We start from the raw sequence: 21,006 nt of genomic DNA, 5'->3' as shown, positions 1-21,006 counted from the left end.
CTCACCCCATGTGCTTTTGGACCTGGTTACTCCGAATGGTACCTGTCACTGGGAATTCATTCCTTCCTGTAGTATATGACTGGTCTGGTGGTTGCAGCAGCTAGGCAAACGTCCTCCAATTAAAGCACCATTTTGGAAATAACGGTTGAGACCGTTACTTCTGCTAGCAACTACACTAGATTTAGTAGTGATACAATGAAACCAAATGATAACACACTAGTCCAGTACAGACAAATGGCTGGCTCTTTGACTTTAGCCTTTTCCTCATATTCCCTCTTCTACCATCATTTCATCCGCAACCCTGTTAGTACAGACAGAGCTCGAGGCAAAGGCAGCATTCAGACACCACAGGAGCAATTCCTGCTGAAGACATTTTTGCACAGCACACTACTAAAAGAGCCAGTGAATACTGGTATCTTGCCTACAGCTGGCACTTTGATTTTGTGACTGCTACTAGCAGTATATGGCTTTATAAAAATTATTTCTGACCTAATGTGCATGTTGTCTCGTTTTTTTACTTGCCCTGAGCAGAAGCTCAGATTGAAATCAGTTTAATAGAATAATTTTACTGCGTGTAGATTTTGTCACAAGTATTGCTTACAGGATTACAAAACTCACTCTCTTCAAAGCACAGCTGGGATCTAAATTAAGCCTAGAGAAAATGGCTAGAAATCTGCCAGCCTGTAAAGGGATGGTTTTATTCTCTTATACTGGGCTTCACTGACATACAGATATACCCAGTGGGCACTGAAAACCAGTGTACAGAGCTAGTGAGACTTGACTGTTTCATAATAAAATTTATTGCTTCTATTTATTATTTTCCCAATGAAAAAAACAAGATGAGAACAGGAAAACATAAGACAGAGGAGAAAATTCTTCACAAACCTTGTTTCTATTGTGATTTCAGGAAAAAAAAGCAATTCAAGTAGCAGAGAAGGAATATAAGAATATCCAAATGCAGAACTCTGATTTCTCTTCTACTTCTAGAATTAAATTACAGTACTTCCATCACCAGTTCAGAAGAAAAGGGGAACGTGAACCCTGAAGTCTCAAAGATACAATTCCCTCTGCAAATATGAAAAAATAAGATGACACATTTGGTTGTAGCATAACTTCAAGAGTGAATGCTTTATGGAAAACATTGTCAAGATAATCATAACAAAATTTGAAATGATTGTTAACATGCATAGATATGAAACACAGACATAGTAACAGATATAAGAGAAACAACTTCTTTAAAATAGTCTTATTCACCCTGCCCCCTTCTTTTACACATCATATTTGTCAGAAATTGGTGATTTAGATGGAGAAACTTCTTCCCTCACATGCTCCTTTCCCTGCTCTGCACTTTCTGCTACATTCCCATCTAAAACACCATCACGTCCACCCACTGCTTTGAGCCACCCTTCTTGCCTTCTATGCACATTTTGGGTGTAGACCCAGTCTGAAGGGGGAGGGAGGGTAAGGGGGACCATGCAGGTCTACAGCTGCTGCTGTGACAAGGCAACCCAGTGTATACCCGTATTTGATGTCCTATGATCACCCACTTCAGACTACAAGCATCTTGGTGCAGAAAGCATATTTTCCCAAAGAGGTAAAACTTTATGAAATGACATGAAAGTACACACAGTAAATAGCACAGCACACTTGCAAAATCAAGCAATTAAGAGCCAGTAAATTCCAAAAATAAGGTAATCTGCATAACCTTAATCGAGAACCTATGGGCGTACATGTTGTGGTATCACTGTCAGCCTACAAGATAGGATAACGTATTTTTAATATCATCCCACCTTGCTCAGTGCACAAACAGGCTGGGCTCACTGAAAAAGCAATCATTCAGTATCTTTGTTGTTCAGTGATCCAGGCCTTGTCTCTTGTATGCTCTTATAAACCTGTTCTGAAGGCAGAAAAGTCCATAAGGAAGAAACTATTTTGATTATACTCTTTGCTACAGTATCCAGGTAATCTCACAAACATTTATTTGCATTTCTTTTACAAAATCTGTTATGCAGCATTGGCTTTGTGATGTGCAATAGAGAGTAAAGACTAAGTGAGTATTAATTTGAAGTGCTCGTAACTTGCCTGGATGCTGAATTTTAGAGTAGACTACACATTTGCCATGGCACAGTTTATAAAATCAAAATACAGTTTCCACCTGACAACAGTGGGAGCAGTAGCTCCTCTCCATTTATGAAAACCATCTCAGACTTTTATTGCCACCTGTGAAAAGCTGGGTTTAAGTGATTTGCCCATCATCACACACTATGATGCGGCAGATGCAGGCACAGAACTTTACTCTCTTATATACTGTTTAATTGTTGTACACACACTTTCATTTTACTACCTGCCATTCTCCAACTCATTCACTAAGTTTCCTAGACACAGCCCATTTTTTAGGACAGAAATGTTGCTCAGGCAGATTTTCAAAGTATTTCTATAGTTGGCTGAATTTCTAAATACATAACAGAATAGCTCCAGTCAGATAGCTGTATGGCTGGTAATCTCTGGCACGTTCAGTGCATAAATACAGTCTTACCGTGTGGATGTGACACAGTTGTGCTGTTCCAGCAAAGCAGATCAAATACTCCCTAGCACTGCTGGATTTCCTGTGAACTTACGCATACTGCTTTCTGAGGAATACAGGACAGAAATTAAAATCTTACAGAACGTTCTCCACAATGAAATGGAGGTCTTAACCTCCTGTACATGAGAATTCACTCTCAAACCCGTTTTCTCGGTCTCAAATTGCAGAGCGTCTCATCGAGACCCCTGAGCCTAATAGTGTACAAATACAACTTACTTGGTCATGGCGTATTACAGGAATACTATACATACACTGAACAGCATGCACCCAGCTGCCAGTTTCTATTACAAGCAAGAATAGCTGGAGTGAAATGAGCACATCTGGGGCAGAGTGTCTGTATGTTATTTTAACTGTTCTCAACAACAAATTTTTAGGGGAGTGGGCAGGGATTTTCCAGACAAACACTTCATCTTGGCCCCCCCCCTTTCCAGCTTAATAGGCCCAATTAAGACCTTCAGGGCTGTTTCCCCCATAAATATCCAAACTACAGATTACACAGAGATGCCCAACTCACTGATTCAGCTCCTTCGCTTGCCTTTGGGGGGTGAAGTGCTGAGGCAGGTGTCAGGTGTAAACACACATACATTATTTCAAACACTACTGAAAAGAGAAACAAAACCAAAACCCAACAACAGACGCCCTTCACCCCTGACACAAGCCCCCTCAACAGAGGGACTAGTTCCCCCCTTAACATGGACTCTTACCCTACCCTCTGTGCCTCCTCAGGTACACGAGGTACACTGCCAGAGGGGCACAGGGGACGAGCTGGGACACCCAGCACTGCCACAACCACTGAGACTGAGGGCCAGGGCCAACAGTCAGAGAATCAATCCCGCACAACACAGGTGCAGAGAAGGTGGAGCAGGCGCCCTTCCTCGCTGAATGGTGCATTTCACTGTCAATCAGAGTTCCTTCCCGCCCCCGCACGGAGGCTGCCCGATCCAACCCTGCCTCCATCGAACGCTATCGCGGTCGTACTGCTGAGCGCTGGGAGGGGCAAGGCCAGGATCTCTCGCACTTCGATTGGTCGAAACAGCCGTCAACTCACTCCAGCGAGGCTCCGCCTCCTCACCGCTGCCCTCTGAATTTACGGTGCGGAGAGGAAAATGGTGCAGAGATCTCTCACGATCTGATTGGCCAACTGGAAACGCCACTTAAGCTAAGACTCCGCCCCCCCGGCGGGCAGCCTCTCAGCTGACCGGTCAGCCCCGTGACAAGGTGGGGGTGGGCTTCACCGGCGAACGGTCATTTCCGTCAGCCACTCCTGCAGAGTCCCGCCCAGCCGGCCCGAATCTCACCAGCAGATTGGCTGCGGCGGTTGTCCGTCAGCGCGCCCTAGTGGGCGGGGCGCCGGCGGTTCTCCGTCCGACGGTGCGGTCCGACCCGGCCGGGCCCCGCGTTTCCCCGGCGGCGTCTGGCAGCGCGGCGGTGGGCACCGCGGCGGACATGGGGCGGCGCGGCGGGGCTCGCTGGGCCCTGGAGGTGGCGGTGCTGGTGACATCGGCTTGTCTCGCCGGTGAGCGAGCGGGGTCGAGCCAGCGTGGGGGAGCGCGCTGGCCTGGCCAGCCGCCGCGGCGGGCGGGGGGGGCTGCGGAGCCGCTGCGGGGGAAGGGGCGGCCGAAACGGTGGGAAAGGGGCGCGCGAGCGATTGCGGGGCGGGGGGAAGGGAGCGCGCGGGGGGGGGGGGGGGGAGGGGCGCGAGCCTCGCGGGGAGGGGGTGACCTGGGCAGCGCGCGGCCCCGGGCGGGCGCTGGGCCGCCCTCGGAGGGAGAGCCCCGGCCGCCCCCCCCCCGCCCCCCCCCTGTAGCCCCGGGGCGCCCCCCCCGTGGGCAGTGCTCGGGAGTGGGGGAGCGGGGTGTGTGCCCACCAGCCCAGGGCGGAGAGGCGGGAGCGGAGGGCTGTCCCCTGCTGCCGCTCCCTGCCCCCCCCATCCCGGCTCCCCCAGAGCCTGCGCCCGCACGCTTCCCTCGCCCTCCAGCCCAGGGCCCTGGGGGGCGATGTATGGATACGCATCGTTTGTTACTTTGTGCGGATTTTCTTGTTTTGCCGAGCTGCTTTTGTGGTCGCTGGCGGCTTTCTGTCATCCGCTGCGAGTCAGGCTTGCGACCTGCACCTAAGGCTTCCAGGCACCCCATAAATAGTTTTCTCTCAATATGCCTTCGTTCTTCAGTCCCGGCTCACAAAGGCTTTGAGGGCCGAAGCTGTCCTGAGGTACAGCCTCGGCAAGGTTGAAGCTTAGTTAAGTTTTCTGTAGGTGGGTGGATAACAGTATACAGGGCTAATTGCATCTCAGAATTTACTCTGCAGACTTCACTGCTTATGTGGCATAAGTGGGGTTCTGTGGTCAAGTAATTATAGTGTGTCTGAGGAGAAATCTTGTGTTCCCAGGTTCAGATTCAGTTTTAATCACAGAGATCTTGAACATGTCTAAAAAGGCAAGTTTAATTGAAAAGGGTAATGCTCTAATTTTATCAGTCTAAGCAATCTTGTCCTAAGTAAACCAATTTGTCCTAAGTCACGTTTGTGACTGTCTCACAGCCTTGTGGAGAGCAACACATGAAATCCTACAGACTGAGCAAAAATATTTGTAGTAATTTTGTAAAATCCATCTGAAACAAATTGATCCAGAAACACTTCTGTCCTCGAAAATGCAGGTTGTTGCACCATTAAAATTGACAGCAGGCCATCCAATGAACATGCATCAATTTAAAACAAAAAATACTTGAATCTGTTTCGTATGCATCTGTTGGTTTGGCCCGTTTCCTTCCTTTTGCCACCCTTCCCTGACCTGCATCTCAGTGCGTTGTTCCTTTATATTATGTTTATCATAACATAGCTCTGATTTACTGTCAACATTTGTATGCATGATCATGACCCAGGCTTTAAACCAGCATCTTCAAGGTCACATTGGTTAAAGTAATGTTAGGGAAGATTATAACTGCAGAACACATCAGTTTACTAATACATTATTTTTGTAAATAGCCTTTAGATTTGCAGATGCCCCGGAAAGCTGTTGTATGTAGCAGCTTGGACTGGTAACTAATCTTCCGTGATCATATAAATAAATACTTTTATTTTCTTTAGATGGTTATCCTGTTCATGTAGTTTTGAAGTATGCAGACTGATTGTATAATTAGCACTTCAGCTTAGATGGCCTGCAAATATTTAGTGCTCTCTTGATTTTCTCGTGTCATGTGTCAGATTAGTTCTGTTAGAAACCTACACAGATTGCTCATGGGGGAAATACGCCTGTAATTTTGCATTGTGCGTGTTACTGCTTATATACACCAAACACGTTTTAAAATTTATTTAGATAAATGTTAGTGTACACAGTATTGCAGTTATGCTTAAGTGACTTTAAAATAGGAAGCTAGCTTGAAATAAGCTCATCCCTTATTTCTATGGAGTCCTTTCTGACTTTATTACACAGTAAATTACTGTCATCATAATACAGTTTAGAAATATGCTGTTAGTCAGCTTTGATATTCAAGGTAATGGGGAAGAGAATGAAGGGGGATCCCAAATGAGTGAAAACCTGACATGAGAAGTATTGCAAATTGTGGCTTCACACAATCAGCTTGGGTCCAGTACCACATCCAAGGAAGAAGAAGGATTTACAATGTCATGTGGCTAAGAAGGCAGAGCAGAGGCACTGGAGCTGTTCTGCAGAAGCCAGATTGTTCCTGACAGTGTTCACTTTAAGCCAGCACTGAGAAACTCTGCTGATCCTCCTGGCTCTGGGTTCAATGGCTCAGGCTGTTGTCTGCATGAGAAGAGGTGTTATGCCAGGCAGTCCTGGAAGCACACAGAGCCGTGTTGGTGCATAGCTAATGGGATTTTGGAGTCCACCTGGCTCTGCCGAGTTAGCTTTACCAGGTCTGAACTGTAGCACCACTCACAACCTGCTAGTGCGTATGTGGAAGTGTACTGTGCTGCTGCTTGAATAATTGTCCTGCTTTTGTTAATGAGGATTCGTCTGTCCTTAGTCATTGCCATATAAAAGCTTTATTTTGTATTCCAGAGCGTTAAAATGATCGGTTCTCACTATTTGTGTTACGTAAACTGACAGGCACGAGAGGGAGGAAGCAGGAATGAAAGCTCTCATATGCTCTTTTTCTGTGTTATGTAAGAGAAAGATTGCAAGAACTCTGACAGCTTTTTATGTTTGTTTTTCAGGTGTATGCGGTGATGAGTTTAGTGTCTTACGATCACCTCAGTCAGTTGTGTTTCGAGATGGAAGTTGGCCCATTCCTGGCGAGCGGATCCCAGATGTAGCTGCATTATCCATGGGCTTTTCTATTGAAGATGTATGTTTCAAGTCTTGATTTTGAAATGCCTCTAAAACTACAGATCTGCTCACTTATCATGCAAATCTTCCTGTCACTGGCTCGAATATATAAAATACCATCGTGTTTGTCTTGAGGAATGTATGACTTGTCACAGTCTGGTTTCCAAGCATAGAGCTATGTCAGTCATATGATCTGCAAAAGGCTGTGCTAGCTAGCTAATTTGAATCATCAGCTATAGAAGGAAGCAAGCCCATGGAGTCTTTGCAATGCTGTTCTTCAGTTCCTCTGAGACCTAACTGCATGCTGTATCCCCCTATCTGTGGTCATGTACTGAGAATCGGTGAAAAACACTGTCATTTCTTGCCTATGAGCTATCTGTAGGGCTCTGCTCTTGGGTACTCTGAAGACTGTGAGCGATGGCTTGGCTAGGCTGGCATTTTGTCGGGTCAGCAAGCTTGTCTGCTGAACATAGTTAATAAGAACAAGTAGCCTAAAAATTTCAAGTCTTTGGATTACTTCCTAAAACCTAATTTGCAGTAGCGTTTTCCCAAATCAGATTTTTGAATATAGCTTTAGTGATGTTTAAAGTGGGGCACATGTGTAGGAGCCCTTGGATTGATTCCATCTTGCCTACTGAAATTTTGCTGGGCTTCAGCAGGGATGAGCGGCTGTTGAAGCAGTAGATGAAAGCATAAAAGCCAGGCATCTCTAGCAGTGTCTGTGCGGCCGGATACTCAAAGCTACAAGCTGGGATATTCTTGCACTGCTGGTGAGGGAGGCTGGTTCCCATTTCTTCTGTATTTCAGCTAGGCAAGAGGTCTGATGAGTCTGGTTTGAATGCAGGCCTGTTTGGCCTGTGTTTTAGAATTTGTCTGAAAATATCTTGTTGTCAATTAATAATTCTTTTTTGTCATTAAACAAGTAATGAACTCTTGAGTAGTATTCCCAAGAAGTATATTTTGATTATCAAGAAAAAAAACAATACATCAGATGGTAGTGTGTGCATTGCATGTAAAGGCACCCAGCAAAACAATGGGGTTTGGCCCATTTTGAACACTTGACTTGGCATATTGGTCATCTGGAGGTATGACGTGGTTATCATGGAGTAAGTGTTTCAGTACTCGCTCTGTGCCTGTGCCAGAGCTTTGAATTCATTTGCTGTGATGGGTCTGTACCATCCTTTAGAAATAGTTTTCTGTTAGTATTATTTCAAATCCTAGAAGTAGGCAGGGAAGGAAGTGTGTAAGTTACTCAGTTAAGCCCTGAAACTGAAAGTTGTCAGTAAGGCAGAAATTGCAGTGTAGGCAGCTTCCAACCCTGGTATGGAGAATACTGCAGGGCCCAAACACTCATTTTGCAGTTTGTGGGAAACGCCACAGCAGTTTACCTCAAGGCTGTAGTCTAGAAACGTAAACTGGCAGTGCAGCAGGGGCACTGTAGAGAATTTGGAGTTCTCACTGCATTACATTGGGGATTCTCAAAAACATTCCTCCCCTGTTAAGGCAAGATAAAACTAAACCCTTTTTTTTGTCCTTGATGATGCTTTAAAAGGTTTTAATTTTGTTTCTTGGAGGTGATACAGATCATAATGACATTTAATTCTAAAGTCAGTAAGTTGGTTTTATGAAACTTAAGCAGTTAGGACTTTTATACAAATGGAGAAATCTGTTTGAGTTCATTCTAAATAGATGAATTTGTATTTTGTGCCTGAGTAAACCAGCCAGGTAGCTTTCACTGTGCTGTTACCAATACAGAACTGTAGTAAGCCACTAAGGAATCTTTTTATGTTTCTGTAAGAATTTGTAAGCTTTAGATTAAGAGGTTGTTGGCATGTTTGACACCCCCCCTTCCTTTTTTCCCCTCATTTCTTTCTGGTACTGAAAATATCAAGATGTTAGTGTTTTAATGTGCCTAAACCTGTTTCAGTGGTGTTTTTGATAGGGTTTGCTTTTGGTTTTGTTTTTTAAATTCAGCCTTCACTTATTAAATCTAGACTATGATATTTCTGATTTAATTGTGGGAAATAACTGTTGGTATATCCAATATGTATAAAGTTCTCTAAGTGTAGCCTTTGCTATGAAGTTACTGGCAGGTTTTAAACGGTTCCTTCACGGTTAACTTGAAACAGCATTATTCAAGATGAAAGCATTCTGGTGTTAACTTACTTTGCCATGAAATTTCCAGTAGACTGTTCTGCATAGAGATATTAAGATAGTAAGTTATTTTGCTGTAATGGTGGGGGAAGGCTCATCTCTTTCTCCCTGTGAAACAAAGTTTTTTTGCTATTTTGTAATAGGAGCTTTCCTGGCCTGGGCTTGCAGTGGGTGATCTGTTTCACAGACCACGAGCTACTGTGCTGGTAACAGTGAAGGGAGTAGACAAGTTGACATTGCCTGACAAAGGAATTTCTTACCCTATTGAGAATGTGAGTATCCACGTTTGGAACTGTTGTGCAATTTCTGTGACTCATGATCTAATGAGAAGTACGTAACTCTAGTGTAGTCCTTGACATTCACTTACTTTTCACTTCACTTGAGGTTCACATACCCCCCTAGAACAATGGATCAGGCTGTACAGATGAATAATCCAGTTGGACTGCTGTACAAGGTGAGAGGCCCTTGAGATCGCCTGGGGCCTCCGGTGTTGAGTTCAGTAACTTGTTCGACCAAAGCATGTTCTCCTTGAAAGGCATCTAGATTTAATATGTTTGTACCAAGAGGCAGACAGGCTGCTGCTTCCCATGTTAACATTGATTCATAGTCTGAATCATGAACTCCTACTTTTTTTTATTTCAGCTGAGTGTGTCTGTAGCATTTTATACGATGTTGATTCTTTGATGTACTGTATCACCCTCTAAGCAGTCTTTGAGTTTTTCTCAAGTACTTGACTGTGAAATGCAGCACTTTGAGACACAATTTGATTATAGTGTATCAAAAAGAAAACAGCAAACAACATGACATTTACCTGTCACTCCCTGTCTTTGTTGAGGCTCTTTTCTCACACTTGTCACAGCATCACAGAATCATTTTGGTTGAGAGAGACCTCTTGAAATCATCTAGTTAAACCCTCTGAACAAGCAGGGTCAGCTAGAGCAGGCTGACCAGAACTGTGTCCAGTTGGGTTTTGAATACTTCACTCTACAACTTCTCTGGGCAACCTGTGCTGGTATTTGACCACCCTTTCAGTAAAAAAAATGCTTTTCTTGCATTGAGATAGAATTTTCTGGTTTTAAATTTATGACCGTTGCCTCTTTTGCTTAACGCATCTTAACAGGAATACAGTAACTTACAAAATATCGGTAACTGTACAGTGTCTACTCACTTCTCCTTTATAAATACATTGTCTGCTTTAATCTGTTTTACTGCGATATTTCACCAGTTCTTCATGTTGAGCTGTTCTTTGTCCAGCATGAACCCCCAAACCCTTTTCAAATAAGTTGTCTTTCAGGTTATTTCTAGTTAGTTAATTCTTCTTCTGCCTATCTTGGAAAACTTTGTTTTGCACCAGTTTACCTTGCGTTTTGGCTCTGTGCGACTGCTGTGCTCCTGTTAAGAATTATTATTTATTATTTTGATGGAATAAACTGTGGAATCATCCGTGACAGTGTTGAATAGTGTTTTATTTAATATTGACACCCTGTTGCACACCCCAAGAGGAGGTGATGATTTCCCTATGAAATTAATTTTACAGCTATCAGGCAGTCTTTTATTCTAGAATATCGGTGTTTAGTTGGAATGTTATGTGGCTTTATACTGAACTCATGTCACATTCAGCTGAACACAGATCTGCTTTCATGTCAGCTTTCAAGCACAGCTGTCTAGTTCAGGCACAGTTACGTGTTGGCATTGCTGAAATGGTATCTGGACCAAAACTGATTTAGGATTGTCTGCACCTGACTGTGTGTAGTCATTGCTAACTTGAGGAAACCTTAAATGTGCTTGAAGTAGTCTTCAGCCTATTTGCCTTTATAACTTTGGTAAAGTTCTGATGTGTACATAATGCATATTTTCTTTATTTTGTGTTAATAGGAATTCATATTCCTATGCTTTAATTGATTCAGTTAACTTCTGCCATGGCTTCAAATGAGCTGTCCCGAATGTACGCTGGCAAAGTACTGGTTCTCTGATACTCAAGAACAGTTTCAAATGATCACCACTGAGTCCATGTTCGGGACCTCTGGGTACAAATTATCCCAGCTTACAGATTTACTAAAATTATTAGAAAAAATATTTTTATGCTCTTTAACTAGTGAATGGAAATGTGAAACCCAGAAATAAAAGCTTAGAAAAACTAACAGGTTTATTAGCTTGCCAGTAATGGCACTATACTGTGTTAGGATTCTTTTATTCTTAGTAATTTTTTATATGGCTCTTTTATTTGGTGTTTCAGCAGTTGGTCTTCCTACTGGTATATTTTCATTCATCAGTTTTCTGTAGTTCATAACTTCCCATTTGCTCTAAGATTGATTTTCCCTTTTGTATTGCTTCTACATTTGTTGCTTTAGTGATAAACAAGGCTATACTCTTCACTTAAGTAAGCCTCTTAATTACACAATCATGGCCCCTTGGAGTTCTTAAAAATGGATTGTGTCCGCCATATATACAAATAAATTGTCTGCTCATAGATACACAGTTGTTGTTTTGCACATTGGCTCCTATTATTTGTTGTTATCACTTTGAAAATATACTCTTTGCTCAAAAAGAGGTTGTCCTATTTTTCCAGACTTCTGTAGTTAAGCAAATTATCTCCTCTTACACGATTAGGCCCTGTTTTACCCAGAAATCTAACTGGACTTTGTCTTCCAGGCTGTTCCTTTCAGTCTTGACAGTGTTGCGAATGCTATTCATACTTTGTTCTCTGAGGAAACTCCTGTGGTCTTGCAGCTGGCCCCCAGTGAGGAAGTGAGTATTGCTTCGCTTCTGATTCCAGATGTTCTGAATAGTAAACCTCTTTCCACTTGTGTGGCTGGAACAAAACCAATTGGTTATATGAAATACTTTTCATTGGAGACAGATTGCAAGTATGATGGATTATTAATGTGTGACTGGAAAAGCTAAAAACTAACCTCTGTTGTTATTAAACAATGGCTGTTCCTGCAGAGAGTGTATATGGTGGGCAAGGCAAACTCTGTATTTGAAGATCTTTCTGTCACACTGCGCCAACTGCGAAACCGCTTATTCCAGGACAACTCCATTCTCAGCTCCCTTCCTCTCAACTCCCTCAGCAGAAACAATGAGGTAAAAAACTTTAATCAGTGGGAATGTTTATGATTTTTTCCCCCAATATTCTTAGTCAGCTTGCGCTTTTCTTTTCTTTTTTTTAACCCTTGCTTTGCCTACGAGAGCCCACTCTAATTTTTTTAAACTAATTACAAGAACTGAGTTTCAAGGTTTTTTTGTAAGTACATTATTGAAAGAGTAATTTCATTCTAGCATGTTCTGATGCTGTAACAGACATAACCTGTTATAAAATACTGAGACTTGCAACAAAATGAGACTTACCTAACTTTGATTTCATCAAAAGAAAGAACTGTATCTTTCTTTCTGCCTCTTCCCCCAGGTTGACTTACTTTTTCTGTCAGAACTACAAGTCCTACATGATATTGCAAGCCTGGTAAGTTTTTTTGTTTTGAAACAGTCTCCATCTTGTGTCACAAACTTCAGAGATCTCCTTTAAAGGTAGAGAAGGCGTGGCCAGGGTACTTGGCAACTTAGTGGTATATATTCAAGTGTGTCATCAGCTGGTTGCATCAGTTTAAATAAAGCATTCTCAAGCTACTTGTATGAGCCCTGTCATGGGCAGAAGAAAATGAGAACCTTAATCATCTGTAGTTTCTTCTGTGTTGTGTTCAGTGAGAACAGGAAATTCTGAACTGCTTTTTCTCCATACCCAAAGACACAGGAAATACTCAGTGAAGAATTTGCCAGGGCTTTCCTTGTTTTCTTACTTGAGAAGTGTAATGGTAGTTAAGAAGATGATGTTCTTTGCCCTGTCTCCATTTTGCTTTATCACCATAATGTTTTATCTGAAAAGACTGGAGTGACTTCTGTAGCATGAATAGTGATGATGATAGAAATGTTCCAATGGAAGGGTGAGCTTTTAATTCTTACGATCTTTTTACTAAGAAACTCCTGTCTTGTTGCTGTGGTTTAGGGTTTGTTCTGGGGATTGGGGTTTTTTGGGGGGGGTGAGGTGGGAATGTGTCCTTTAAGCTGCAGTCCTCAGCTACTTAAAGTGAAAGAAATAGTCATGAAAAACTCTGAAGTTCACACTTGGTGAAGGGCTGGTGGAGAGAAATGGGGCTCTTGAGAAAATGAGGTAGAACAACTTGTTTTTTTGTCTTGCAGACTAGAAATGCTGTAGTTAAAGTAGATGGGAAGATAGGAACAGATTCAATTTCTTGCTTTCAGAGACTGTTCTCTTGTGCAGGCAGATGTCAGTACTGCAGCTTCACACCTGTAGAAGTGCAAGAACATCACTACTCTCCTTTGAGATAATTTGGATTATGCTGGTTGGATTTTATGACAATGGGATAATACTCCTTAAGTAAACTACTTTTGTACATGGGCAACAGCAAGGTAGAAGTTGCAACCTACTCGGTTTTGCAAGGGCCAGCTTCAGCGGAGGGAACAGTAATATCTAAGTACTATAGTTATGAGGGGGGTTTTTTTCCAAGTTTTATTTTTATGACAAGTACAGAATGAGGATTCTGGTGTGAATAAGTGTTTCTTTTTAGTAGAGCTCTATACTACATGTATGTAACCTCATGTTAGGAATAGATGCTACATGATGATCATCCACTTTCTTCTGTAGAAACAGTTGTGGACATCTGGTTAAGTTGGCAAGAAATTCCACTTTCTAATCAATATGGAATATGACTGTGGAAAGTGAGGCTGGATTAATCCCAGCAAATGGATTTTGTGAAATGTGTCTTTAAAGTAACCTGTGTATGAATTAATTTCTTTCTGCCCTCAATGGTGTGCCAAAGCTGTCTCGACACAAGCACTTAGCCAAAGACCACTCTCCGGACCTGTACTCTCTGGAACTGGCTGGTTTGGAAGAGGTTGGAAAACGATATGGGGAAGACTCTCAGCAGTTCAAGGATGCTTCTCAAATTCTTGCAGACTCTTTGCAAAAGGTATACTTACTACCTAGTGAACAAAACTCACAGGAATACTAAGGAAATAATTTTTTATGTTGACTACAAGGGAGTTAGTTTATTGACTGTCTTCTGCTTTGAATTGTCACTTCATTAGTGATGACTTGCCTGATGATTGGTTTTGTTGTTTGGTTTTTAAAATGCGTTTCAGTTATAAAATTGAATGGTACAATTTGTCACTCTGGAAAGTGTTGACATGATTCTACAATGTGTTTAGATATTTCATGTAAAGGAGTAGAAATATATTGAAACAATGTATCAACATGACGTGATACGGGGTTTTTTTTCTGAGTATGCCTCAAAAACTGGCTCTAAGAAATGTGGAAATATCTTTATCCCAGAGTACAGTGGTTAGTTTCCCCTTGCCCACAAAGCTGTCTAAATCTAAATTTCCAAGCCTCTAAAATAATGCTGTTCATCTATCGGTGTGCTCAAGATAGTAATTCTTTAGCAGGTCTTATGTAATCATTAGATAAAATCTTTATTAAGTCCAGTCACTTTTGAGAGTTTCAAAAGCATGATGGAAAAGTGTAAAAGCATGAATTTGCTAAACGAAATAACTATTTTCTCTAAACATTATTCTTCAGCCTCTTTGCAGTTAAGCGAATATATTTAAATACTAGACATATTAGTCTCTGGACCAGATTAAAATGTTCATATTTATCATTTTCCAGTGGAAGGTTGAGAACCTAAATATTTTGTTGAAACTGACAGACATACAATTGGGAAACTAAATGGTGATTGGCCTTTTGTAAAAGATGAAAGAATGAGTTTCAGCCCAGAAAGCAGTTATAAGGTGCAGTCTGCTGAACAGTGGTTGAGGGGTTTTAAAGAGATACTGTAAACCAGGTGAAAGTTGGCAGTTTCTTAATGGAATTCTAAAACAGTGTAAATTTTTACAACTTTCCGTAATTGTTCCTGAAGCTGAAATCTTATGGTTTAGTACATCTTGCTAACAAAACTCTACTTAATTCCTGGCTACAGTGTAGGTTTTAAAATAAATCACTTTTGCTTTTTCAGTTTGCAGATGAGATGTTTAATCTGTATAGCGGGAATGCAGTAGTAGAAGTGGTAGCTGTGAAGGCATTTAATTCTCCCCTTATGAGGAAGACTCGCTCCATTCTCCAGTCTTCACAGGTAGTAGATGCACGTTTTTCTGTATCTCATTTATTAAAAGTAATCCAAACAGCAGCACTTCTTCATTTGAGCATAACTCTTTTTTAAGGACCAGAATACTGACTATGGTTTACTCATGGGTGTAAAGAGGTCAGTTTACCTGTCTTGATCTTCACTTAATCATATTGTAATTCAGGTTGAAGAGGGCCTCTAGAGGTCACTTAGTCCAACCTACTGCTCAAAGCAGAATTAATTTAGGAGTTGGATAAGGCTGCTCAGGTCCTTGTCCAGCTAAGTTCTTGTGAAGTTGATGGCTGGAAGTCCCACAGCCTGTCTGGACAGCTTGTTCCAAAGTCTTAACCACTTTCACCGTGAAAATGTTTTGTCTTATGTCTTGTTAGAATTTGCATTTCTACTGCTTTCTCCCCAGTACAATAGTGCGTGCAAGTTCTGCCTTCTGCGTGGGGAAAAAATTTAAAAAATTTATTTCCTTGACTTGCTGTCTACACTCCAGATGCAGTCTAGGATGCAGTTGCTTTGCATCGTTGCAGAGGTGCACTGCTAGCTCCTGTTCACCTTGTCCACCAGGACCTCCAGGTCCCCCTCTGCAGAGCTGCTGCCCAGCTGGTCAGTCCTGTCACACAGGGTTATTCTGTCCCAAGTGCAGGACTTTGTGTTTGTCCTAACTGGATTTCATGAGGCTCCTGTCAGCCCATTCCTTTGGATTCCATTAATGTCAGTCACATACTCGCTTCTGCATTTTGTGCCCCAGCATCAGAATTGTCTAGACAAAAACCCATCTCTCCTATTTAGATTGCTCAGATTATCAGTGTAGTCAGAATGTGTTTCATATGCAAGCTAACTTTAAAGTAATACACATTTTCTTTATTACAGAGCGAAACAGACAATCCATATAACCTTGCCTATCCATATAACTACAACTACTCTGTAATCTTCAACATTATTCTGTGGATGATGATAGGTCTTGCTTTAGCTGTGATAGTTATCTCCTACAACCTCTGGAACATGGATCCTGGTTATGACAGCATTATTTATAGGATGACAAATCAGAAGATAAGAATGGATTGAACTGCACTGTATTTCAGCGCAAGAAAATGATGAAGAGTAAGGTCTCCTTTAAACTGTGTGGAAAATATTCTGACATGGTTAACCGTGGAATTTTTTTAAAGGTGTATTTATTTCTAAGTATTTTTTTCCCTCTCAAGCCTATTTTAAATGTTAGTAGTAGCACCATATGGGATTTAGAAATTGAAATCTGCTTGTTTAAAAAAAAAAAAAAACCAACAACAACAATCCCCAAAGTAATTGTTATTGAAGTAACATCATTCCATTTTTTTTTTTTTAAATCATGTAACATGAGTTTTTGAAATGCCCTGTACTGCCTGTGACTGTGTGCAAAACAGATAAATTGAAATTATCATAGCAACATGTTGTTTGAAACCTTTACACTGGAAAATTAGAAATTATAGCTAAATTGTTGTGTTGTATATTATGAACCAGTTGTAAATGTTTGATGTAAAAATTTATAATGGCTATATGTAACTTCAGAGAGGATAGTAATTATTCTTTAGTAAAATACTAAATATAAAAATATTTCTACAAGACTACGATTCTAGTGGCACAAGTGGCATTTTGATCTCATGTTGATGGCTCTGATGTGAGCTGTAGACAGAAGGATCCTGTACACAGAACTACAATGTTTTGGAGGTAAATAACACTGGTGTGACTGGTCTATACAGTGGAGAGTCTATAAATATTGAAGTAGCACCAGTCTGATCATGGTCTAACATCACATACAGTTGAAGTTCCTATTACGATGCTTCATATTCCTTCCGTTTGTGTTGATGTTATTCTAAAAAAAATTTCTTTTTGATGATGAGTGGACCAACACTTGATTTAAATATACTTGAATTATAGTCCTGCTTCAACCATTCAATAAAACAAAGAACAGTTGTTCTTGAATGCATTTAATCTCTGTGGCTTCATAGATGCGGCTACTTCCATTTAGTATTTGTTCAGCTGAACAGAGTAGGTGCCAGAAGCCTCCTATATGTGACAGTGGGCCTAAGTCTACAACAGTTTAATTTTAACTGTCTTTCAGAAGCAAATGTAGGGAGATCGTCTTGTATGGATTAATTTATCTAAACCTAATAGTTTATCTACACTCACTCTAATAGTGTGTGTGGTTAAAACAAGTGATTAATCTCTGTCTTGAATCTTTCTTTAGAAATGTCTACTTCTTAGATACCCATTTGCTCTTGTGGTAAAAGGAATTCTACCAGACTACAGCAATGGGAATGGAACGACTTTTTCACCTTGTTGTCCTCTAATGTGCTTAACTTCCCCTGCTGTTAGGAGATATTTGTTCTACTTCCAGAAAAGTTCTGCTTATTGATTTGTTGCATTTACTGGGAATGTCAGACTTGGAGGGGTTGAAGTTGTTCATGTCTGGGAGATCCTGGACAGTGTTTCATGTTGAATTGAATAACATGCTGCAGCTCTGCCCCAGTCCAGGAAATCCCGTATATGTTACAATAATCTGAAATTTCTTTTAATGGCACTTAATCTGGGTGATGAAGATCAATAGATAGGAAGTTGCGCTGCCAGTTTCTCTGACAAGAATGTGTAGTCTGATTATTGAACATTCTGTAGCACACTTCGTGTTTTGATGAGAATCAAATCCATGTGATGAAGCTGTACAACTTTATTATGAAAACAATTAAAATACAGCATTCTCATCGTGTTTGTTAGGTATGAACCCTAATGTTTTAAGTAAACTATTACATGATTGTCTATATGTTATTTTAATTTTTTTTTACTGTTTTGAGATCACTGAAGATGAAGACAGTATCCCAGAATTTCATCAGGAAGCATGATCTAGGGTCAGAAAGGCAGTTGTACATTTATAGTAGAATCTTTCCAAATAAACTATACCTGAAAAAAAATTATGTATGTGGCAGGAGGAAGAATGACCACTGTCAGGTTACTGTCAGATTGCAGGACCATTTTGCAGTGAAAGGTTAACAAACAAAGGTAAGATAAAGGTAAATGCTCTGGGAATATTTAGAAGCTTGCACTGTTTGCAGCTGTCTTGGACATCAAGCAGAAATAGAATAAGCAACTTTATGGGATTCTGCTTGTCCTAAACACTACAGAGAGATTTAAAATGTTAAGATTCTCTTTAAAAAAACAATGCCACAATAGGTTCCCTGATATTTCAAATCACTCTTTAGAATTTCTAATTACTGGTTTACAGTTATTAAGTCTTTTAAAATGAATTCCCTTATTCCTTAAGGAGATGCTTAAGCTCTATTTCTGAGACTTGTTCCCTGAACTTTGTGGTCAATTGCGACATCTTTGCTACAATGTAGGGCGATTGGAGAATGTGCTAAGGTGACCGTATGTATTAGAAATGAGCAGCTCAGCTCTGCCACAAGAGTAAAGCTGCCGTAATTCATTTAAAGTAAACAGGAGGCATTATTGTGACAGACTTTTTCGGAAGAACCTCTCAGAGAAGTTCTGTCATACGGAAGAACAGTATCTCTGGGGTAAAAATATGCAACATTGTGATTCTGACAGGCTGAGCCCTGTAGAATTGTAAAGTTTGAGAGAGCTCACCTGCTTTTATCAGCAGTAAGTAGCTCAGATTGCAGCTTTGTAGAGAATGTTTCAGCAAGGCCTTTTAAGGAGGAAGAAAAAAAAAAAAGGGATAAAACATGTTGCATATCTACTACCTAGTACTAGGACTCACAGTGCTTTTGCAGGATTAGGCTGTCTGGGCTGTGGGTTCTTCATTTTAAACAGTGAAAATCAGTCATGCTGTAGACTTTTTACTGAGGATTTGCTTCGTCTATATTGAATTAATGCATTCATAGTTTGATTTAACCTCTGAATTAAGTAGATTAATAGTCCACTTCAGATACTGGTGCAGAGTTTTACAGGAGCTAGTTGTTTAAAGTGACTGTATAGTTGTAAGCAAGTTTTTAACGACTGTATGCCGGGTATACCTGCATAGTTATATTGTAATCAGTCTGAAGTTGGCAGTATAGAGTTTGTTTAAATGCATGACCTGCTGTTGAGATGGTCGTCCTGTCAGCTCTGTTCCAGCTGCTTGCTGCTGCTGTAGGCTCTAATTTTACTTTTTAAAGCTAGTCTTGGACTACTTTGAAGGACACATTTGAATTCCCACTTCTCTTGTTAGTACCACATTTGTTCATTGTCATGTCTGTAGGCTCCCAGCTGGCACTGAAGGTGCTTTTGAGCACTCTAATGTGTGCTATTTCTTAAAAACCAGTTGCTTTGACAGCACAAGCTGCTTTTTGAACCACTCTAAAGCTACTGTGCTTTAGTTTGAACTAGGTAAGCAAGACACGTTATATTGTACTATAGTACTGGTCTTTAACTGCTAATCAAACAGGCAATTACAGTACTGATCCCTGGGCCAGGAATAGCCTTTTTGTACTTAAAATTCAGTTAATTAGAATGAAAGTGCTGTCAACACCATTAGACATACTATTGATCATTCTCTTTAAATTTAATCATCCCGAGACTATAAATTGTAAAAAGATTTATGTAATATGGCAGAAATCATAGGGTTTGTGTACAGTACTACCAGGAAAACAATGAAACTGCCATGTGAAGCTCTGTGAAGGAAGACAGCAGTGAGAGCAGAAGCCCACAGTTTTGTTTTCCAAAGGGAAGTTATCGCTGTTCTTTTAAGGCACTCCTGGGAGGCCAAGGAGGGAGAGGAATGCATGGAAAATACAGCTCGAAGTGAGAAGAGCAGGAGAGTCATGCAATATTCAACAGCAAGCAACTTTCAGCCAGGCCGGGAAAGGCTCGATACAGTGCTGTCTGTAGGATTTAGGGTGTAACTGCTGCAGGGAGTGGTGATCCGGTCATCAAAGAGAGATTTTGCTTGGGGAGCTTACCCTCTGGCAAAAAGAGTGAGATGTATTTGATCGGGTCTGCTTCAGACCTTAGTCATACATTGTCCAGTACTTGGACTGGGGAGTACCTAGAGGCCAGGTAGCTGTTCTCGTGAAGTGCTGACATTTCTGAAAAAGGAGAGGATTCCAAGCCAGAATTGCTTTTGATATTTAGACTGGAAAAAGAAAATAATCCATAAAATAAAGGGTTCTTTCAAGAGTCAGTGTGCTGCTTTTTCTGGATAATACCCCAAAGTCTAAACTTGGCAGAAGGGAGGTGTAATCTAGGCTTCGCATATGCCTCAACTTTCCAGACTTCTCTGTGGCAAGCATAGCAGCTTTCAGAGTTCTTCCAGCCAATGCACTGCTGTTGCAACACACAGGCAAGGAAAGCCTAAAGCAGATCTGAAATGTGTAAATGTTGTGTTCAGGTCTTGGCGGGGGGGGGGGTGGGGGGAGGGGGAAGGAAGTGAAAATGAAGAAACCGCCTTGAAATGCAAATGCTGAGCAACCTTGCAAGTGATTGCTGGGATTAATGCAGGTAACAAGGACTCTGCCAAAGTCTATCGTAAGGAGCTAAGCATCTGTTTCAGAACAAAAACCCCACAGGAGCAATGAAATTTTGAGTCCTGTATTAATGCACTTTTTTGGCTATGGTGAAGTGGGTCCTTTGAGCTAAAATTCACAAGCATTCTGTAGAAAAAATTAAATCTCATGCTCAAGTAAGGGTTGGGGACTGTTCTGTATTATTTATTTTCTCTTCTGCAGGCCTGAACCATGATATTAATATTCCTGAACCATATTCTTAAGAATTTTCATCTTTGTAGAGGTGGGAGAGGGGATCCACACAAGTATTGCAGGACAGAAAAGGAGGCAGATCAAAGAAGATGGAAGTGGAAGTATAAGATT

General features: G+C 41.1%; 1 protein-coding gene across 1 annotated transcript; it reads left to right on the top strand.

Annotated features, from left to right (window-relative positions):
• The first annotated feature begins 3,910 nt into the window (after nucleotides 1–3,910).
• On the top strand, nucleotides 3,911–17,131 carry ATP6AP2 (ATPase H+ transporting accessory protein 2). Its single transcript, XM_074905217.1, has 9 exons — nucleotides 3,911–4,100; nucleotides 6,761–6,891; nucleotides 9,170–9,298; nucleotides 11,679–11,774; nucleotides 11,973–12,110; nucleotides 12,433–12,486; nucleotides 13,862–14,011; nucleotides 15,053–15,169; nucleotides 16,043–17,131. Exons 1-9 carry the CDS (start codon nucleotides 4,031–4,033, stop codon nucleotides 16,235–16,237), a joined length of 1,080 nt encoding a protein of 359 aa, XP_074761318.1. The 5' UTR covers nucleotides 3,911–4,030; the 3' UTR covers nucleotides 16,238–17,131.
• The last annotated feature ends 3,875 nt before the right edge of the window (nucleotides 17,132–21,006 follow it).

This window comes from Athene noctua, chromosome 1, assembly GCF_965140245.1.
Source record: "Athene noctua chromosome 1, bAthNoc1.hap1.1, whole genome shotgun sequence".
Lineage (NCBI taxonomy): Eukaryota > Metazoa > Chordata > Aves > Strigiformes > Strigidae > Athene > Athene noctua.
The sequence above is the reverse complement of the archived record's forward strand: the minus strand, read 5'-3'. Positions and strand labels throughout refer to the sequence as shown.

Bases quoted from the DNA above. Each gene is read 5' to 3' on its own strand.
- ATP6AP2 (XM_074905217.1), top strand. From the start codon at position 4,031: ATGGGGCGGCGCGGCGGGGCTCGCTGGGCCCTGGAGGTGGCGGTGCTG. The intron at 9,299-11,678 runs GTGAGTATCCAC...TTTGTCTTCCAG, and splicing joins TTTCTTACCCTATTGAGAAT to GCTGTTCCTTTCAGTCTTGA. The intron at 12,111-12,432 runs GTAAAAAACTTT...CTCTTCCCCCAG, and splicing joins CCCTCAGCAGAAACAATGAG to GTTGACTTACTTTTTCTGTC.